Source organism: Saccopteryx leptura, chromosome 3, assembly GCF_036850995.1.
Source record: "Saccopteryx leptura isolate mSacLep1 chromosome 3, mSacLep1_pri_phased_curated, whole genome shotgun sequence".
Taxonomy (NCBI): domain Eukaryota; kingdom Metazoa; phylum Chordata; class Mammalia; order Chiroptera; family Emballonuridae; genus Saccopteryx; species Saccopteryx leptura.
In genome coordinates, this window is record NC_089505.1 from 140,422,009 (window position 1) to 140,441,079 (window position 19,071).

General features: G+C 41.8%; 1 protein-coding gene across 7 annotated transcripts in view; it reads left to right on the forward strand.

The window, feature by feature from the left end:
• PDE4B (phosphodiesterase 4B) overlaps window positions 1-12,760 on the forward strand; it is a 523,623-nt gene extending 510,863 nt beyond the window's left edge. For all 7 annotated transcript variants that reach the window (XM_066376496.1, XM_066376497.1, XM_066376499.1 and 4 more), the window contains 8 exons: window positions 235-413; window positions 1,573-1,671; window positions 1,812-1,976; window positions 3,529-3,628; window positions 5,582-5,736; window positions 5,853-5,975; window positions 6,699-6,881; window positions 10,449-12,760. In XM_066376496.1, coding sequence (XP_066232593.1) covers window positions 235-413; window positions 1,573-1,671; window positions 1,812-1,976; window positions 3,529-3,628; window positions 5,582-5,736; window positions 5,853-5,975; window positions 6,699-6,881; window positions 10,449-10,814 — 1,370 coding nt within the window. In that variant the 3' untranslated portion in view covers window positions 10,815-12,760. The remainder of the gene's footprint in view (window positions 1-234; window positions 414-1,572; window positions 1,672-1,811; window positions 1,977-3,528; window positions 3,629-5,581; window positions 5,737-5,852; window positions 5,976-6,698; window positions 6,882-10,448) is intronic.
• Window positions 12,761-19,071: the final 6,311 nt, after the last annotated feature.

The following is a 19,071-nucleotide window of genomic DNA, read 5'->3' on the forward strand; positions in this document are numbered from 1 at the left end:
CCTCTTCTTAGACAACTTATTTAGCTCCTCTGGGCCTCAGTTCACTTAGGAACAAAACAGAGCAAAGTATTTTTCTCATCTGCCTCACAGGATTGTCCTGAAGATCAAGTGAGATCATGCATGACCGTTCTTGATAAGATGCAAATCCATTGAGAATGCTTAGAAGTTGTTTTGCATATTGCAGTGGGTTCTCATTGACAGTCGTGGTCTGAAAAACAAATATCTTTGTTGCAGACAAGCAGAATGATGTTGAGATCCCATCTCCCACCCAGAAAGATAGAGAGAAAAAGAAAAAACAACAGCTCATGACACAGATAAGCGGAGTGAAGAAACTGATGCATAGTTCAAGCTTAAACAATACAAGCATCTCACGCTTTGGAGTCAACACAGAAAATGAAGATCATCTGGCCAAGGTAAGTGTGCCCTGGGGGGTGTGTGCATGTAGCTTCCTACTTCATAGCAGGCAGGTGCCTCAACCTACCTGCTAGAAAATGGTAGTGGTCGCCTTTGCTTAATTATTAAATTGCATGATAAGGAGGATGGTATGGCCTTCTTGTCTATTGATTGGTGCCTAATTAAAGACCCTTTTTCTATATCAAAGGGTTGTTTTTTTTTTATCCTAACTTGGATTTGTAAATTGATAGTTTCTCATGATTGAGAATCATACTGAAGGCACACTGGAGGGATCCAAGGGGAAGCCAGTGGGCAGGATTGAATTACCCCAGAGAACATTTTAGGGACGGTCTGCCAAGGGCCAATGGGCAGAGCTGGAGAAGAAATGAGAGAAACTGATGGCACTGACCCTTGAGCCCAAACCCCGGTAGTGGAAGAAGGCACAGAAAGAGTTCACACATGCTTTAGGAGGCTACGCAGGGAACTGCTGAGGTCTTCCAGCCTCGTGAAAATGAAATGAGCTGACTGTGAGCAAAAGGACATTCCATGTGGCCTTCTGAAAGATATCATTAGAGTAAGGTTGATTACACATTGGGCTAAAGGAGTATCTAGATCCCTCACTCTAAACAATAATTAAGAATGGAATAAATTGTTCCTTTAATCAGATAGCCTTAGAATAATCCTACAACATAGGACTGAAGGATGTTTCTTCCAGGTTTCTCTGTGGCTTAGGAACCATATAGGATATAGTACGTGACTGGCATTAAATTAGGGTTGATTAATGCACATTTAGCAGCTGAGTCTCTCTGACCTGGCCCTTAGTGATAATAACCAAAGAACAGAGGAATATCCCCGAAATGGTTTTCTAGCTCTAATCATTTTCAGCTACCTCTGAGCACAACATTAGCTGAGGACTGATGAGGCAAATATAGTTCAGCAACTAAACTTATAAATGAAATATACAGAAATTTGTAACTAGAATGAAGAGAATGCTCAACCTCCTAGGCCATTCTATGTTAACATTTTTGTGTAACTAGAACATTCTAAATAGACACTCAAATGACTTAACTAGCCATTGTTCAAAAAGTAAGTAAAAAAAAAATGAGGTATGCTAAAAACAAAAAAGAAAGAAAAAGAAATCCTATCCTTTTCCCTAAATTCCTCTAATTTTAATTACAGGAGTTGGAAGACCTGAACAAATGGGGCCTTAATATCTTCAATGTGGCTGGATATTCACACAATAGGCCCCTAACATGTATCATGTATGCCATATTCCAGGTGAGTAAACAGGAAAGGATGTTAGTTAGTCTATTGGATGACTATGATTTTTTTTTCTATCTCAGTTTACTTTTCTGATTTGGTTTTTCTTCATTTCTGGATATCCACTTGTTTATTTTCTAATCCATTTTACGATATAGGAGAGAGACCTCCTAAAGACATTCAAAATCTCTTCTGATACATTTGTAACCTACATGATGACTTTAGAAGACCATTACCATTCTGATGTGGCATATCATAACAGCCTACATGCTGCTGATGTCGCCCAGTCGACCCATGTTCTTCTTTCCACACCAGCATTGGATGTGAGTAGTTATGATCTCTTTTGCATACCTGCCCATCCTCTTCAAAAAGTGCCATACAATATGTAATATATTTGCAGAAATAATATCATTAGATGACTGCATATTCTTGAACTGGTTCTTGATTATGTATAATACTTATCATTTGGGTTACTCATATCAAAGAAACCTCCCTTTTACACCCCTTGCAATTGAAAAATTGTTTAATTATCAAGCAATTAACAGGATACTTTATTTTTCATTGTATCTCTTGTATCTAATATGTGTTTAGTTCAGTGACTGGTATATGTTATATCCTCAATATGCATGTTCTGATCTGAACTGCTCACACCATCCCAGGCATTGTGAGGTATAGCACAGAAACATAATATAAAGTTTTCTGTCTAGTTCCTGTTAAAAATAAGCATCCATAGACTTATTTTCCTATGAATTCATAATACTGATTCTATGGGCTGAAGAAAAAGTAACTAAAAATCTAGAATTGAAAATTGATAGACATCTTGCTGAGAGGTGACTGTGACTCCTTCCCCACCAGATTAATGCATTTGTTTGTACTGATATTAGCAGCACTGTGCCCGGCAGACCATGTCCTCCTTGACATGTGGCAGTAGTGGTCAGTGTGTCCAAAGTGAGCAGCTCAGTGCAGGGAGGGACTGGCCAACCTTAACCCAACCTCACCGTTGAAGGTAAATTTGGAAGGTGAAGAAAGATTAAATAGATCATAATTCTATTGCTTGGGTTTCATATTTTTTAAGAGAAGAAATCCAGGAAGACTTGTGTAAGTGAGATAGAATTAAGGCTCTTCTATTTCCCTGAAGGAAATATTCTGTGTAAATGTCAGAATAGACCAACACTGTTTATCAGCCAGAAAAATACATTTTTGCCAGAAGGAATATATACTTATATAAAGATGAAATTTAAATCATCGTGTACCAGTGAGGGCACAGGCTTCATGACATGGCATGCAGGAATTGAGCAGTGGGGCACTGGGTTTCACTTCTTAGAATTGTTCTTAAATCTTGCCCCTAGTAAGCATTTAGTGGATAGGCACTAAATGAATGGACGAATGAATATATGAAATCTTCTGACCACACTGCAAATTTAGTTGTGGGAAATAATTGACTGCCAGTTTTATGAGTCTGGAATTTGGCCTTTGTTCTCGAAGTTATGCAGCCTGAAAACTATCTCAGAGCACAGATGGTCTGATTAGTTTCTTTAACTTGTGTGTGCTTGTGTTATATAAGCACCATTTTGCCATACCACTTAGCCAAGAAAAACACAGCGGGTACCAGCTGATCATTCACAACCAGCATTGTACGGAGGCCTTCCCGGGTCTCAGCCTGTGGGCGTGGTCTCCAGCCGCCCCTCCTTTCACGTGAAACCTTATGGGGATGGATGGAATCTACATTTAATTAAAAATACTTATGATACCCTATAAAAATCAACAAACAGTCCTCCTCCCAACAAGAACGAAATGGGATACTCTAACATGAAAGTGAATAAACAGGATTGGCAGATGGAACAGGGAGTTGAATGTGTTCATTTTGCTCTGCAGGCTGTATTCACAGATTTGGAAATCCTGGCTGCCATATTTGCAGCTGCTATCCATGACGTTGATCATCCTGGAGTATCCAACCAGTTTCTCATCAACACAAGTGAGTTCACCACTAGAACAGTCATTTGAGATAATTGTATGAGTCACTGCTTAATTTTTTTTTCCTCCTAATGTTTTTGTTATAGACAATAATAAAAGTGATAATGAGGTAATCCTTCCATTCCACTCACACTGGTCAGACCTTTCCTGGATACTGTGTCCAGTGGGGCAATATAATTTTTGAGCTGCATGGAGAACTTGCATGGGGTCAGAGGGGAGCCATAAAAAGTACTCAATGTTTGGAAAATACGGTATGTGAGAAAAGAGTAACAGATGTGGAATTATCCAGTAAGCACAAGGAAAGAATTGGGAACAATGTGATAATGAGTTTCAGTATTATGCAAGGCTCTCACACAGGGCACGGTGACCCACTAATGTCCCTCTCTGCTGAGGAAGCGGCTCAAATATTAGATCTGAGCCTGGAAACCCCTAAACAGAAATAAGATTCAGAGAAAAAGCACTGGAATGAGTTTCCAAAATTCATCCCCACAAACTCTCTTCCAACTGCATAAGTTTGATTATGGATTAGTCTGTAGTAGGGAGGATTGACTTTCACAGCTGGTCCAGCCTTGGGATCCTCAGCCATCCTCAAAGCTTTTGTCATGCTCAGAATGTTTAGTATATATGCTCATGAAAATTCATAAATTCTCTCAGTTAACGCACTATTTCTAAATGCCAAAAATCTAATTTTTTTGTGAGAATATTGGTTTCCTGTTTTCAGGATTAACATCAAATGCTAATAGTTTCATAGAAATGTTTGAGCTACTCACCATAACAGACTCCTTGTCATACTTTATCATCAGAATAGCTGAGTCATCTAGGTGTCAGGTACCTTGTTTTTTACCTAGTCCTTATGGTGAAAGAACATAAACTTTGGGCAACTACTTGTCTGTGTCGGTTTATATCAGCTGACCTAGTGTGGAGTCATAAATCAATCCATGTATAGGCCATTTACCTTCACAGAGAAAAAAAAGGTCATTCTGTTACAGCCACTACAACATTACAACATATAAAGCCATTTTACAGCTCTGTATCTTTGACCACAAGGGGTGAGCAGGGCAAGAGTGCTGAAATGACTATATATCCCATTACCTTTTCTGAGGATATAACTCCAAACACACAGTGAAAGCAATGGTGTGTGAGTAATAGCACCTGCAATTAGTGACATATTGCCATCGCTTGGCCATTATTCTTGATTAAAAGAAAATATGACTTCATGAGTTTGATGACCATACTCTCATTTGCAGACCAGGGCTCTGCCTAATGAAAGATGTCTGACTTTTCTGTGTGAAAGGCAGTCTGGAAGCCGTAGTTTATATATCCAGATGTTGCGATCTTTGATGTATAAACCCAGATAGCAGAAAATTTGACATTAAGATTGTTCTAAAAAGTATTATTGTTTTGTTACCATGTTTATGGAATGCTTTAAAAAGCTACATTATTTGAATAAAATGAAATTTTACATTCACACCATTATCTTCTCCGAAAATCCAAAACTTGCAATTCACAAAGCTGGCAAGCATATAAAAAAGTCAGTAAGTTTGAAAATCCTAATACATCTGATCAAGCTTAGTGGTATTCTCAGTTTTTTTCTATTCTAAAGCACAAAATGTGTGAAGACATAAAGGAAATTACAATCTGAGATAAAAATAGGATTTAGCAGCTGGAGAATGCTTGTACCTAATGTCAAATTCTTTATAATGTGAAAAAAGAGAAAAAGGATTTTAAAATACCATTAATTTTAAACAGAAGAAGTTTATATACTAATATCCACATTTTGCTTAGAAACTTACTGCATTCCTTTGTAGAGGGAGACTTCCTCTGAGGGGACATGACATGTGGACCTTGGTTCTTAAAACTATTTGACTAGAACTAGATCAGATTTCACATTAAGCTGATGCCAACTTTTGAATTATACCCCTTTTTATTAAGTCATTTTTTTCTTGTTTATTAGATTCAGAACTTGCTTTGATGTACAATGACGAATCTGTGTTGGAAAACCACCATCTGGCTGTGGGTTTCAAACTGCTGCAAGAAGAGCACTGTGACATCTTTCAGAATCTCACCAAGAAGCAGCGTCAGACACTCAGGAAAATGGTTATCGATATGGTAAGGCTGCAGCCTCTCTGTGTGCCTCTCTTCCTCTTACTGTTGCAGGAGGAAAAATCACATTCTCACTGACAAACTTGAGTTCATTGAATATTTTTGTTTTGTTTTTGCCCAAGGTGTTAGCAACTGATATGTCCAAGCATATGAGCCTGCTGGCAGACCTGAAGACAATGGTAGAAACAAAGAAAGTTACAAGCTCAGGAGTCCTTCTGCTGGACAACTACACTGATCGTATACAGGTATTTTATAAAAGTCTTTGATCTGACACAAAGCCAAACCAAACAACAATTTAAATAAAATGAAAAGAAACTTAAGTTAGTTGCATGTCCCAGGTTATTACTATAACTTTGGGCTTATTTTAAGAACAAAGTAAGCAAACTTAGAAATAACTAAAGAAAACATTACAGCTTATTCTCTAATTTACGAGGAAAAACATAACCCCAATTATGGAATTGCTTAGTTCTAAAAATAAATGGCAAGATCTATCTGTAATAGAGTGTACGTGACTGCTGGTCCCTAAAGCTTATGTTTGGATTTAAATACCATTGACTTGCAGTTTGTGAAGTCTGTTTTGGTTATACAAATTACTATCAGCTGGTCTCCTCTTTGGACAAGTGGAAAATGTGAAGAGATCGACTTTGAGTAATTCTTAGCATTTTTTTCCAAAGTGAGGAAAGGAAATGATGGCAATATGTGACCTCTAATGTCCTTTCCAGTTTTTATATCCAATGACCATCAATTTAAAAAGACACACATTTTCCCTTTTGGGACTCCTATACTGGTAAATAACCAACTCTGACCAGCACCATTGTGAGTCTGCTTTTTTGGTGCACACATTATAATTATAATGTAACTAAAATGTTCTTGGGTTTGGTACCAAGTGTACTAGTACAAGAGGGATGAGATGTTCTGGTAGTATTTATACCTTATTTTATGGGATTTCCAAAACTTGATGATTTCAGGTCCTTCGCAACATGGTACACTGTGCAGACCTGAGCAACCCCACCAAGTCCTTGGAATTGTATCGGCAATGGACAGACCGCATCATGGAGGAATTTTTCCAGCAGGGAGACAAAGAGCGGGAGAGGGGAATGGAGATTAGCCCAATGTGTGACAAGCACACGGCTTCTGTGGAAAAATCCCAGGTATCTAACCGAAGGTTTTCAAAGTATTTGTGAGCTTTGCTGGTGGTGGAACTGGAGGGTTCTGTTTAGTTCTTTTTTTTTTTTTTTTGTATTTTTCTGAAGCTGGAAACGGGGAGAAACAGTGAGACAGACTCCCGCATGCGCCCGACCAGGATCCACCCGGTACGCCCACCAGGGGGCGACGCTCTGCCCACCAGGGGGCGATGCTCTGCCCCTCCGGGCCTCGCTCTGTTGCAACCAGAGCCACTCTAGCGCCTGGGGCAGAGGCCAAGGAGCCATCCCCAGAGCCCGGGCCATCTTTTGCTCCAATGGATCCTCGGCTGCGGGAGGGGAAGAGAGACAGAGAGGAAGGAGAGGGGGAGGGATGGAGAAGCAGATGGGTGCTTCTCCTGTGTGCCCTGGCCGGGAATCGAACCCGGGACCTCTGCACGCCAGGCCGACGCTCTACCACTGAGCCAACTGGCCAGGGCCTAGTTCTTTTCTTTTAATAGAATATATGTATGAAATTATAAAGGAGCAACTACCCATTTAGTTTCACATTATACTGACGACTCATTTGCCTTCTTCATTACACTCGATTTTATACAGTGAAGTTTGAACTATGTAGCCTTCAACAGTTTAGCTAGCTCTCTATGACCTTAACGCATCCAGCGATGAACGTGAACACTACAGCCTCCTTCACTCATCCATACAGATTTCTCCCAGCTCTCTCTCTACCCAGGATCTCTTACTTTTGCTCCCTGCACCCCATCTGTGCTGGCTTCATAATCAAGCACACTGCCCCCATCTTCAGAGGAAGTACATCTCATTCCTACATCTCTCTTCTATCTCATAGTCCATGCTCCGTCCTGTGTCCTCCTCCAAGATTACATCTACACTCTGAGAATATGCTGTCATTTTCTGATTGTATCCAAAGTTACAAATTCCCTGTGGGCTGAGGACTGCAGACAATATACAGGAGGCAGGGGCATTCAGAAATGCCCCAGAGGCCTCTAGCTGCAGAGAATGTAGTGCCAACAAGTGCAATTATCCCTACAAAGGTTTAGGGCCTGGGGCAATGTTATTTCTATTCAGGACAACAAATGGCCTGAGCCGGGTGGTCAGGACTGAGAATGAGTCTGTAGGATGTGCAGGGTCTTTATCACACAAGCCTTCAGAGTATTTTTGTTTGTATTTATCCTCCTTCCTCACTACCTGCTATCCCTAAGTTTACATACACCTGTAATGTACAGTTCCTTTGCAGTTATTGTTTTGTTGCTTCTTTTTAAAAAAACCCAATCATATGAGTTTAAAATCTGTGAGTTTAAAACCTAAAAATATGCTTTAAAAATGCATGATAACATTAATTTAGGGACAATTTAAATACCCCTAATGCAGTGATTTTCAACCCTTTTTATCTCATGGCATACATAAACTAATTAGTAAAATTTTGTGGCACACCAAAAATATATATATTTTTGCTGATCTGACAAAAAAATAGGTATAATTTTGATTCATTCACACCGGACAGCAGCTGTCGGGCTTGCGGTTGTCATTTTTTTAATTTAACAATCTAAGGGAAAAGAGGCCAGTGCCCAGGACTAGGCAGTTATTGCATGTTTTAAATGTTCTGTGGCACATGAGTTGAAAATCGCTGCCTTAAAGCCTTACTTAGAACAAGACAGTAGTTAATTAATTAGTGGGAATAATTAATACAGTGATGTTTTTCATTTAGCTAGTGTCTCTGAAGTTTTCCACGTATTTTTTCATACATTATCCTATTTGAAATTTGAACCTCCACACAGCCTTGCGAGACAGACACAACATGTATTTCCCCAGTGTATCAGGTGAAAAAAAACTGTCCTCTTGGTCCATTTCACCAGCTCTTCAGTGACTCAGCCACCCTCCACCCAAAGCTATTCACTCCATCACTGTGAACAGGTCTCTCTTGGGCCCTGACACCATGGTCCACCCTGGTGTTTCCACAGATGCGCTCCAGTGTCCCTTCTCTGTGTAGTCTGGCAATCAAGCCCTTGGTTAGATGCTTTTCAGGATCTGTAGAGCTCTCTCTTCCCAGGACCAGGAAGTAAGAAACTAGAGGCCACCTTTTGAAAAATGCTGAGCATTTAGCAGAAGCAAAACAAATGAAGAAAGGAAATGACTGCATTGTGTTCAGCTGATTGAGCTTGTTTTTTTCAGGTCCCTGGAAAACACCTTGAAAATAGTCACTAAAATCCATTAAACACACATAAAGAAGAAAAAGAGATTAAAAAAAAAAAGGTGTGGGTGAAAGCAAGAGAAATACCTGAATCACCTGCAGTCTGGTTCTGAAAACCAATGCAGATTAGAGGTGCCCTATATTTCATGTTGAATTCTGTTTGTTAAAACTACAGAAGCACCAGAGAAAAGACAGATGATGATTGATAGATAGATAGATAATAGAGGATAGGTAGATGATAAATAAACAGAGAGATGTAAAAGAGTCACATGTGACTAAGATTCTTTAACAGGGTACAACAAGAATGTTAATAAAAGAAAGTTTCCAAGAGTGTGGAAAGGTAGCTACATAGTATCCCATGGGTTCATATAAATTGCCCTTGCTCATCTCCCCCTGAATCCCGACCCAGCATCTCTCCAGGTCCCGAGACCATGACAGGGGAATTCCATTCTCTCATCCCACTTCTGTTTATTCTTTCCCTCAACCTGCCCCCACTCCCACTGTTTCCTGTTTGTCTCACAATGAGGAGGTCAGCATATGGCCACAGAGCCAGCTCAAGCAGGATGCACAGCCCCTGTGTAAACCATGGCAGAGCCATAAGCCTCACATTCATTCACAGGAACACCAGCACAGGAATGGCTTCATTGTTTTTATTTTCCCTTCTTTCCCCTGCTGGAAATGACTGCGGGCCCTATAATTGCAGATGTGTCCACAAAAGGGATCGTTTTTTGGTTTAGGAGCTTGAAGTATCTTCAGATGTTTTGCCAAACTCATCTACAAACCAAAAGCATTCCACGGAACTCGAGAAGTTTCAGAATAGTCAGGGGCTGGCTCCCTTTCATTTTGGAACAGCAGCCTATTTTCAAGTTATCAGGGAAAGCATGTTGAGTCAGAGCCCATTGGACCTGGGGCTTCCTTCTTCGGAGAATGACTCACAGAATCCAAGTAGTGACAAAGTCATTCCCAGCCAGGGTTACGTCCAGACTTCTTATCTGGCGCACGGAAAGGGAAAAGTCGTCAGTCAGAGTGAGACGTGCGACGAACACAGGCTTTGAAATCAGACAAAGCCGGACCGAGTGCCAGCTGCGCCACTCGCGGCTCTGCGGCCTCTGTCAAGATATTTAATCTCAGGGAGTCTCAGCTTCCTCCTTTGTAAATAGTGGATAACAATATTTACTTTGCAAGATTGAGAGTGATAACATATATTACGTCCAAGATATATCGTACAGTATGTGCTCAAATAATGGAATCCATTATTATGGATCTCTCTTGGGTTGTTGTCGCTTTACTTTTGCATAAAAACTGGGACAGCTTGTTTGGTTTTCAAGGGTCAATCACGATAACAGGCGTGTAACCTTATTTTTCTCCAGGTTGGTTTCATTGACTACATTGTCCATCCACTGTGGGAAACCTGGGCAGATCTGGTACAGCCTGATGCCCAGGACATTCTGGATACATTAGAAGATAACAGGAACTGGTATCAGAGCATGATACCCCAGAGTCCCTCCCCACCGCTGGACGAGCAGAACAGAGACTGCCAGGGACTGATGGAGAAGTTTCAGTTCGAACTGACCCTGGAAGAGGAGGATTCTGAAGGACCTGAAAAAGAGGGAGAGGGACATAGCTATTTCAGCAGCACAAAGACAGTTTGTGTGATTGACCCAGAAACTAGGGATTCACTGGGAGAAACTGATGTAGTCACTGGTACAGAAGACAGGTCCCCGATCGACACCTAATCTCCTTCTCTGTGTGGAGATGAACATTCCACCCTTGACAAGCATGCCAGCTGTATGGTAGGGCCAGCCCGCCATGGGGGCCAAGGCCTGCACAGGACAAGGGCCATGTGGCTTTTCCAGTTACTTGAGTTTGGAGCCAGAGTGAAAGACCATGAAGCAAATAGCAGCTCAGGAAACTCCACAGTTGACTTGCCTTGCTCTCAAGCCTGGTGGAGAGCTGAAGCTTTATGTGGTACTGGAGGCCAAGTTCAGATCACGACTAAATGGCTTGAAAATAGAAGACACAAACCTGAGAGATTTTTTTCTGCACTAAGTTTTGGGAATCTGTCCCCTCTAGTGACTGAACTGATTAATCCGTTCATTTATAAACCTGCTCACCTGTCCCTTTGTCTGCCAACCTGTGTGCCTTTTTTGTAAAACATTTTCACGTCTTTAAAAATGTCTGTTGAATACCTACAGTGTAGTATCAACTTCTACACAGATAAGCTTTCAAGGTTGATACAAACATTTTTGACTCTTTCTGGGGGAAAAAAAAAGGAAAGAAAAGTCTTCCTTCTTTCTTGGGCAATATCTTTCACTTTACTACCGTTACCTTTGCAAATAGAAAAGACACACTTCTCACCACATTCGACTTCCTTCTCCTGTTGTCCCTTCCAGCTCCACAGTTGCCCTTACGACTTTCTCTCTGTTTGCTTGCTTTGAACAGTATTTTTTTTCTCCTCTGGAATTTTACATTTTTGCCGTCAACAGAATTAATTTGAACAAACTAAGAGATAGGAAGAGGAAGTTGTGTTGTTCACAGTCACAGTCTGTATAAGATTCAGCTTAAAGCAGTGTGTCCCGCTGTGTTCTGAACCCCTGTGCCCCCGGGAGCTGCACGGCCCCGTGCTGTCCTCTCACTCTTCTCACCACTCTCACACCCAACTATGCCGTTTTCCATTCAATGCTGCCGTCTTTCTCTTGCACTACCTTCTGCACTAACACCTCCATTTCTGTTTATAGCGGTGTATTTATTACTTATTGTATATAATGTAATTTTTGTAAGTTATTAATTTATATATCTAACATTGCCTGCCAATGGTGGTGTTAAATTTGTGTAGAAAACTCTGCCTAAGAGTTGCAACTTCTCTTGTAATGTTTTGTATGGTGTATTATATAACCTGAACATCGCTAAGAGAGACATACGGGCCCCTCACCGGAGAGGACATCAGTGGGCTTTCACTCAGAGGGTCTGCCCTTTTCCCTGTCTGAGTTGCCAATACTGCGCAACCCTTTTACAAACCAGTTTTGGAAACAGGATTCTCACATTAGATACTAAACAGTTTATACTGAACTTTTTCTTTTGTATAGCTTGATAGGGGTAGGGGGCAACAGGATGTGGTTTTCACCCATGTTCTATCCAAATCTGTGTACACATGAGTTGGGTTATAACTGGGTTCTATTATAATTGTGGTTTCAGTTTAAAAAGCAACAACACTACATTTGCACACAGATGGTCCTTCTGAGTGTTCCTGAGCTACTGACTTTGCAAAGAAAGCCTCCTGCCTGCCATTAAGCAGGGATGTCATGTTCCAATTAATTACAAAAGAGAATAAAACAATGTGAATTTTACAATAAAATGTGAACTGATGTAGTAAATTATGCAAATGTGAAGCTTCTGATAACACTTGTTCGGCCTCTTACTGGCTTCAGTCTCAGTCTGTAAAATATACTTCATGCTTTCAGTTCAGCTTTGTGACTCAGAGCTATGGAAATGGCACCAATGTGCATGACCAATGGGTTTGTCTGTCTATGAACACTGCATTATTTCAGGTGGACCTTTTATTGTTTTCAAAAGTTTCTCACAATGTATGTTCTAGTACTATTATTATTATTATTATGTATTGTGTTCAAATGCATTCTTAAGAGACTTTTCTATGAAGTGAATAAACAAAAGCATGATTAGATTAGACTGTAAGCCCAATTATTTTGGGTTAGCTCTGACGTATCTAAAGCAGATCTCTTTTCTCTTCTCTCCTACCATACCCCACAAAGAAAACCAACCGCTTTGCCTCACCACTATCAAAACTGAAGTTTCAGAATTTGTGTCCAGAAAGTCCCTGAGCTTGCGACATTACACATTTTCTTAGCAACAGTTCACTCAGCTCAGTGGTGCGAGCAGGGAGCCAGTGAAGGAAAACAAAAACCACCATATGACTCTGAAGATTTTAATCTACTAGATAAAAAAAAGGGAATCTCCAGCTTGGCTGGATCCTTTCAAAGGTGAACCACAGAATCACAGATCGTTAGCCTACTGTAGTCAGATGGTCCCACTGGTCATTTGGTACATGAGAAATCTGAGGTGCAAAGAGTTCTCCAAGTACAGTCCCCAGAGTCTGCTGTTAATCATACGGCTAAGCTTTTCTTTCTGGGAAAAACTATGTGAACCTTACAAGCAAAATACTTAAATATTTTGTTGAAATCTTCAAGTCAACTTTAAAAAATAATTATCCTGAGAAGTTTTGTGTGTGTGTGTGTGTGGTGACAAAGTTTGCAAATAAGAATCAGTGACTGGCCTGTGATGTTTTAATGACAGGGTAGTGGTTTGTGAACCCCTAAGAGGGTTTGCTCTAAAAGAACTCACACAATAGACTGAAATTACAGTATTTCTGTATAAAGCCAATTGGAGGCGAGGCCACATTGCAGAACCAGCTTGCCTGCTGGTTTCAGAACTAATATTTATAGCACTTTACCACCACCCCTGACTTCTGATTGCCAACCCCCTTTCCATGAGCTCTTACTGATTGAGGGACAAAAATGAATTGGTTAGAAAAGCCGTAAGTGTGGCTTTTAACAACATATCTACAGCTATACATAAGCATAAATGTTTGCAGGTCTGCTTCTATAGAGAAGTGTGGGTTTTTTTGGTTTGTTTGTTTTTTTGTATTTTTCCGAAGTTGGAAATGGGGAGGCAGTCAGACAAACTCCCGCATGCGCCCGACCAGGATCCACCCGGCATGCCCACTAGGGGGCGATGCTCTGCCCATCTGGGGCATTGCTCTGTTGCAATCAGAGCCATTCTAGCGCCTGAGGCCGAGGCCACAGAACCATCCTCAGCACCCGGGCAAACTTTGCTCCAATGGAGCTTTGGCTGCGGGAGGGGAAGAGAGAGACAGAGAGGAAGGAGAGGGGGAGGGTGGAGAAGCAGATGGGCGCTTCTCCTGTGTGCCCTGGCAGGGAATCAAACCTGGGACTCCTGCACGCCAGGCCGACGCTCTACCACTGAGCCAACCGGCCAGGGCCTAGAGAAGTGTTTTTAACCCTTGCTGCATAATGAGAATAACCTGGAAGATAACTTTTTTTAAATATGGATGTTTGGGCTCCATCCTCACTTCATTTTTGTTTGAATTGTTTTTCGGTGGGGCCCTGAGAATCAGATATTTTAAACTGTTCCAAGGTAATTCTAATGTGTAATTGTGAGTAGAGAACCACTGTTCCAGAAGAGAGAAATGGGCTTGTAACTAAGGCTTTTGTCTTAATCCATGTGAGCTACTGTAACAACATACCACAGACTAGCTAGCTGAAAAACAACTGAAATTTATCTCTCACAGTTCTAGAGACCAGAATGTCCGAGATTAAGGCATCAATGTGTTCACATTCTTTTTTTTTTTTTTTTTTTTTTTTTTGTATTTTTCTGAAGCTGGAAACAGGAAGAGACAGTCAGACAGACTCCCGCATGCGCCCGACCGGGATCCACCCGGCACGCCCACCAGGGGTGACGCTCTGCCCCTCCGGGGCGTAGCTCTGCTGCGACCAGAGCCACTCTAGCGCCTGGGGCAGAGGCCAAGGAGCCATCCCCAGCGCCCGGGCCATCTTTGCTCCAATGGAGCCTTGGCTGCGGGAGGGGAAGAGAGAGACAGAGAAGAAGGGGGGGTGGGGTGGAGAAGCAAATGGGCGCTTCTCCTATGTGCCCTGGCCGGGAATCGAACCCGGGTCCCCCGCACGCCAGGCCGACGCTTTACCACTGAGCCAACCAGCCAGGGTCCAATGTGTTCACATTCTAATGAGGACACATTTCTTTCTTTCTTTTTTTATTAATTTTAATGGGGTGACATTAATCAACTAGGGTACATAGGTTCAGAGAAAACATCTCCAGGTTATTTTGACATTTGATTATGTTGCATATCCATCACCCAAAGTCATATAGTCTTCCGTCACCTTCTATCTGGTTTTCTTTGTGCCCCTCCTCTCCTCCCACCCCCTCCATTCCCCTCCCCACCCGCCATAACCACCATACTCTTGGAGGACACATTTCTTAGTTCATAGCTGGTGACTTGTTGCTGTGTCCTCCCATAGTAGAACGGACTAGAGATCTATCTGAGTTCTCATTTATAAGACCATTAACTCCATTTGTGAGGGCTCCACCCTCATGACTCCAGCTTCTCCCACAGGTCCCACCTCCTAATGTCATCTTTGGGGGTTAGGATTCCAACATGAATTTTGGGGTGATTCAAGCATTCACACCACAGCAGCTTTCCTTCCCAGCAACTGTATGCAGACATTGTGCACTCACCATAGCCAGGCGCTGGTTCCGATACAGAGAAGAGACAGGGATCAGAGATGAATAAGACAGAGCTCTACACTCCAGGGGCATGCAAGCTGCTGCTGTTGCTCACCACTTGCTTTCCAGAATGCTAAAACCTAGTTCTGTTCTCAGGAAACACACAATGAAGGTCAGTTCAAAAGAAAGTTAATCAGCTGCCTCCAGAACATTGGCCACCAGTATAACCACCTCCTACCTGCAACGCACATCAGTGTTTCTGAGGCAGTGAGAACCTGCAGAAACAGAAATTATTATGACGTTTTTGCCGAGCCTGAGGATGATAGCACTTAACAAACTACGTAGGAGCTTAAGGCTGATTTATAGACTCAGGAACCTTCAGAGTTGAAATACATACATGTGTGTGAGCATGTATTCACATATAGGATGGCATTATCCTAATATATCCCCACAGGCTAATTTTGACATAATTAAGTGGAGGGGAAGGGTCATAGTAATTCTCATTCCACTGAAGAAAGCCTAATTGAGTCCAAGAAAAAGAAGGTTTATTGAGTGGAGTTCCTTGCCATGTGGCCTAGGTTCTAATTTTAACTTTTCCATTTACTAATTGCCCAATTTTAGACATGTCACCTACTCGCTGGGCTTCAGTAAAATGGGAACTATAAATCTGTTAGAATGGTATAATAAACTCAGGCCTTTTCCCACCATTCCATCACTACCTCTCTGAGCCCCATGTCTTCCTCACTGATCAAATTAATGATCATATGAGCCTTAACACCTGTGAACCAAGATGGGGTAGGATGGCTGGCAAATCCCATTTATAATATAAACATATGTTTTGTGCATCCTGTATCCCTTGCCATGAATTCTCCAACCTGGTTACCTCCCACATCAATCAAATCCCTCAAGACACCTGATCAGGTGGTGGTGCAGTGGATAGACCATTGACCTGGAACACTGAGGATTCAGGTTTGAAACCCTGAGGTTGCCAGCTTGAGCACTGGCTCACCAGTTTGTGCACGGAGTGCTGGCTTGAACAGATCATAGCATGACCCCAAGGTCATTGGCTTGAGCCCAAGGTTGCTGGCTTAAGCAAGGGATCAAGTGTCAGCCATAGTACCACAGATGTCAGCTAAGACTTTGTTTCTTCCACACATATTTATAAAGTGCCAATTGAGTATAAGGCGCTGTATAATAGACATGGCAAAGTCACTGCCTTTAGGAAGTTTATATATAAGTGGGGAGGAAAAAATAAAAAGATAAATAATACAGTATCAAATAGCGTAATGTATGCTATGAGGTTGGCTAGTGACAGTGGTTAAGAGCAATGGCTCTGAAGTTCACCCACCTGGCTCGGAATCTCTGCTTCACCCATTCTTAATGACCCAGACTCGGGTGTAGCAAATACAAGAGCTCTGAAAATGCAATGGGTTTGTCAACTTCAATGAACAGCAAGAAGTCCAGGTGAGGAAGAAGAGAAAGAAAGAGGTTGGCAGCCAGGTCACAGACAGTCCTTAGGCGCTGTAAGGACTTTGGGAAGTCATTGGACCATTTTAAGCAGGGAGCTAATGTAACCAGACCCACATTTCTACAAGATTATTCTATGAGGATAATAAACTGCATTGCATACAGAGAATTATAGAATTAAGGAGATTAGTTAGGAGGCTACTGCAATGGTCTTCTGAAGTGACAGGAACTTGACAAGTTTAGTGGTGGCACAGTTGTTGAGAGTTAGAAGACTTGAGATATATTTTTAAGCAGAGCCAACAGAATTAGCTGCCCTATGTTTGGGGTCATCTCTGACCCCAAATGTGACCTCTTCAGTAGTTTTGTCAAGAAATCTGCCCACACCAAGCATGTTGTGTTTTTATAGAATTTAATTGGAACTACAGAGTGTCTTGGGAGGTCACATTCCATAGCATGGTGCTTTCTGCTACCACACAGGTGCCATATTCCCTTTCTCCTTCAACTCATTAACCCTGCTTCTCAGAAGCAAAGTCAGTTATTCTTCCTGGCATTTGCACCACAGTTATCATTTGCTTTTTGTTGGTGGAGCATAATTTAGGGAAATCTATCTCACTTTGCAAACCAAAGAACTTCTCAACAGTTATTTTGTGCAAATACACATGTACACATTGCTCTCCCAAAAATTCAGACAGCAGAAACTTTTTCCATCTTGTTCTATCTCCCCCAATAAAAATGGGAAGCTCACTCACAAAGCTCTGAGAGGTGGCAAAGAAGACAAAGATTAAATGTTTCTTTGTGGCACTCAAGCCGCCCCTACCTCCTGGCCCAGCCCAGCCCTGCTCGTGCTCTTTGCCAGCTTTGCACTGATGCTTGAGCATTGCCCTCCGCTCAGTGGGTGCGACTTGGAGTCTTGAGTGTGACTCTTCCAGAGTCTCTTTCCTCCCTCCCTCCCTCCCTCCCTCCCTCCCTCTCTCCCAACCTACCTACCTTCCTTCCTTCCTTCCTTCCTTCCTTCCTTCCTTCCTTCCTTCCTTCCTTCCTTCCTTCCTTCCTTCCTTCTTTCTTTCTTTTTTTTTTTTTTTTTTACCTATCCTTCAAATTTTATCCCATCCCCACAAGGGTAGAAATTCTTCTATAGATCTTTGGTAGCACAGTTCTACTACCGCCTTGTTGCCTGAGAACACTCTCTGGATCTCCTGCTTCAGCCTAAGCAACTCTCACGTCTCTCCACATTCAGTGCTCTGGGGGCAAACCCTGGAGGAGTGTGAGTGGAAACACGAAAATGCTACTCCTTCACTTGGTATCAGTCCCTGCATGCCTCTCACTGTGTTGGCTGAATGGGATGTTAAAGATACGCTTTTCTGCAAAGCGTGAACCCTCAAAGCAAGTCAGTTATGTTGTCTGGTGCTTTGGTAAAAATAAAAACAAAGAAAAAGTGGTCTGTGGGATAAACAAAACCAGCCCTTTGTATGCTTTGAGATACAAGTCATGTTCAGTATAGCTCTTTTATTTGGTTTATATTCTATTATTATATATTTATCATTGACTTCTAACCTAATGTCCAAGTGATATGTGACTCCACAGTTTTCTCCATTGTGTCTACATGGGAATCTCAAGAAGAGTCAGCTCAGAATGTTCCCATGAAATCAAGTCACTTTATCCTCCATGAAGGCAGAGGTCACGTCTGGTGCTTTGCCCTGTTTCCACAATGTCTAGCATCATGCCTGGCTCGACTATGCTAGGACATTTTTTCTGGAATAAATCTGGGTGTTGATGACAGTACAACCCCAGTTAATAGGAAGATGTGAAGAATGTATGTTGCAGCAAGTAGACACTCAGTTTCTCTCACCAGATGGCAATGATCTGTTTTCAGATCTGTCTCCCCCACTCAACACTGAGCCCCTCCAAGATAAGACAATGTATTTTGTTTTGTTTCTTTTTTAACCTTTGTATCAGTTGTCAACACTCTGTTGGCCCTAAATGAAAGAAGTGCCCTGTCGTGTTTGTTGAGCTAATGACCTAAGACACAAGGTAGAAAATCCTGTTATTGAAATTACTTATGAAATAAATCTATCTGACTTTCTCAGGGAAGGAGTAGAGAATGCGGGGTAAAGTAAGATTTGACAAACCTGTGCCCCAGGCCTTACTCTGTCCCCTCCTAGTTGTGGGAATTTGGGTCTAAATTTTCTCACGGTTCAGGTTCAATGGAATGAACAATAGACAGCTAAAGATGGAATCATATTACATATA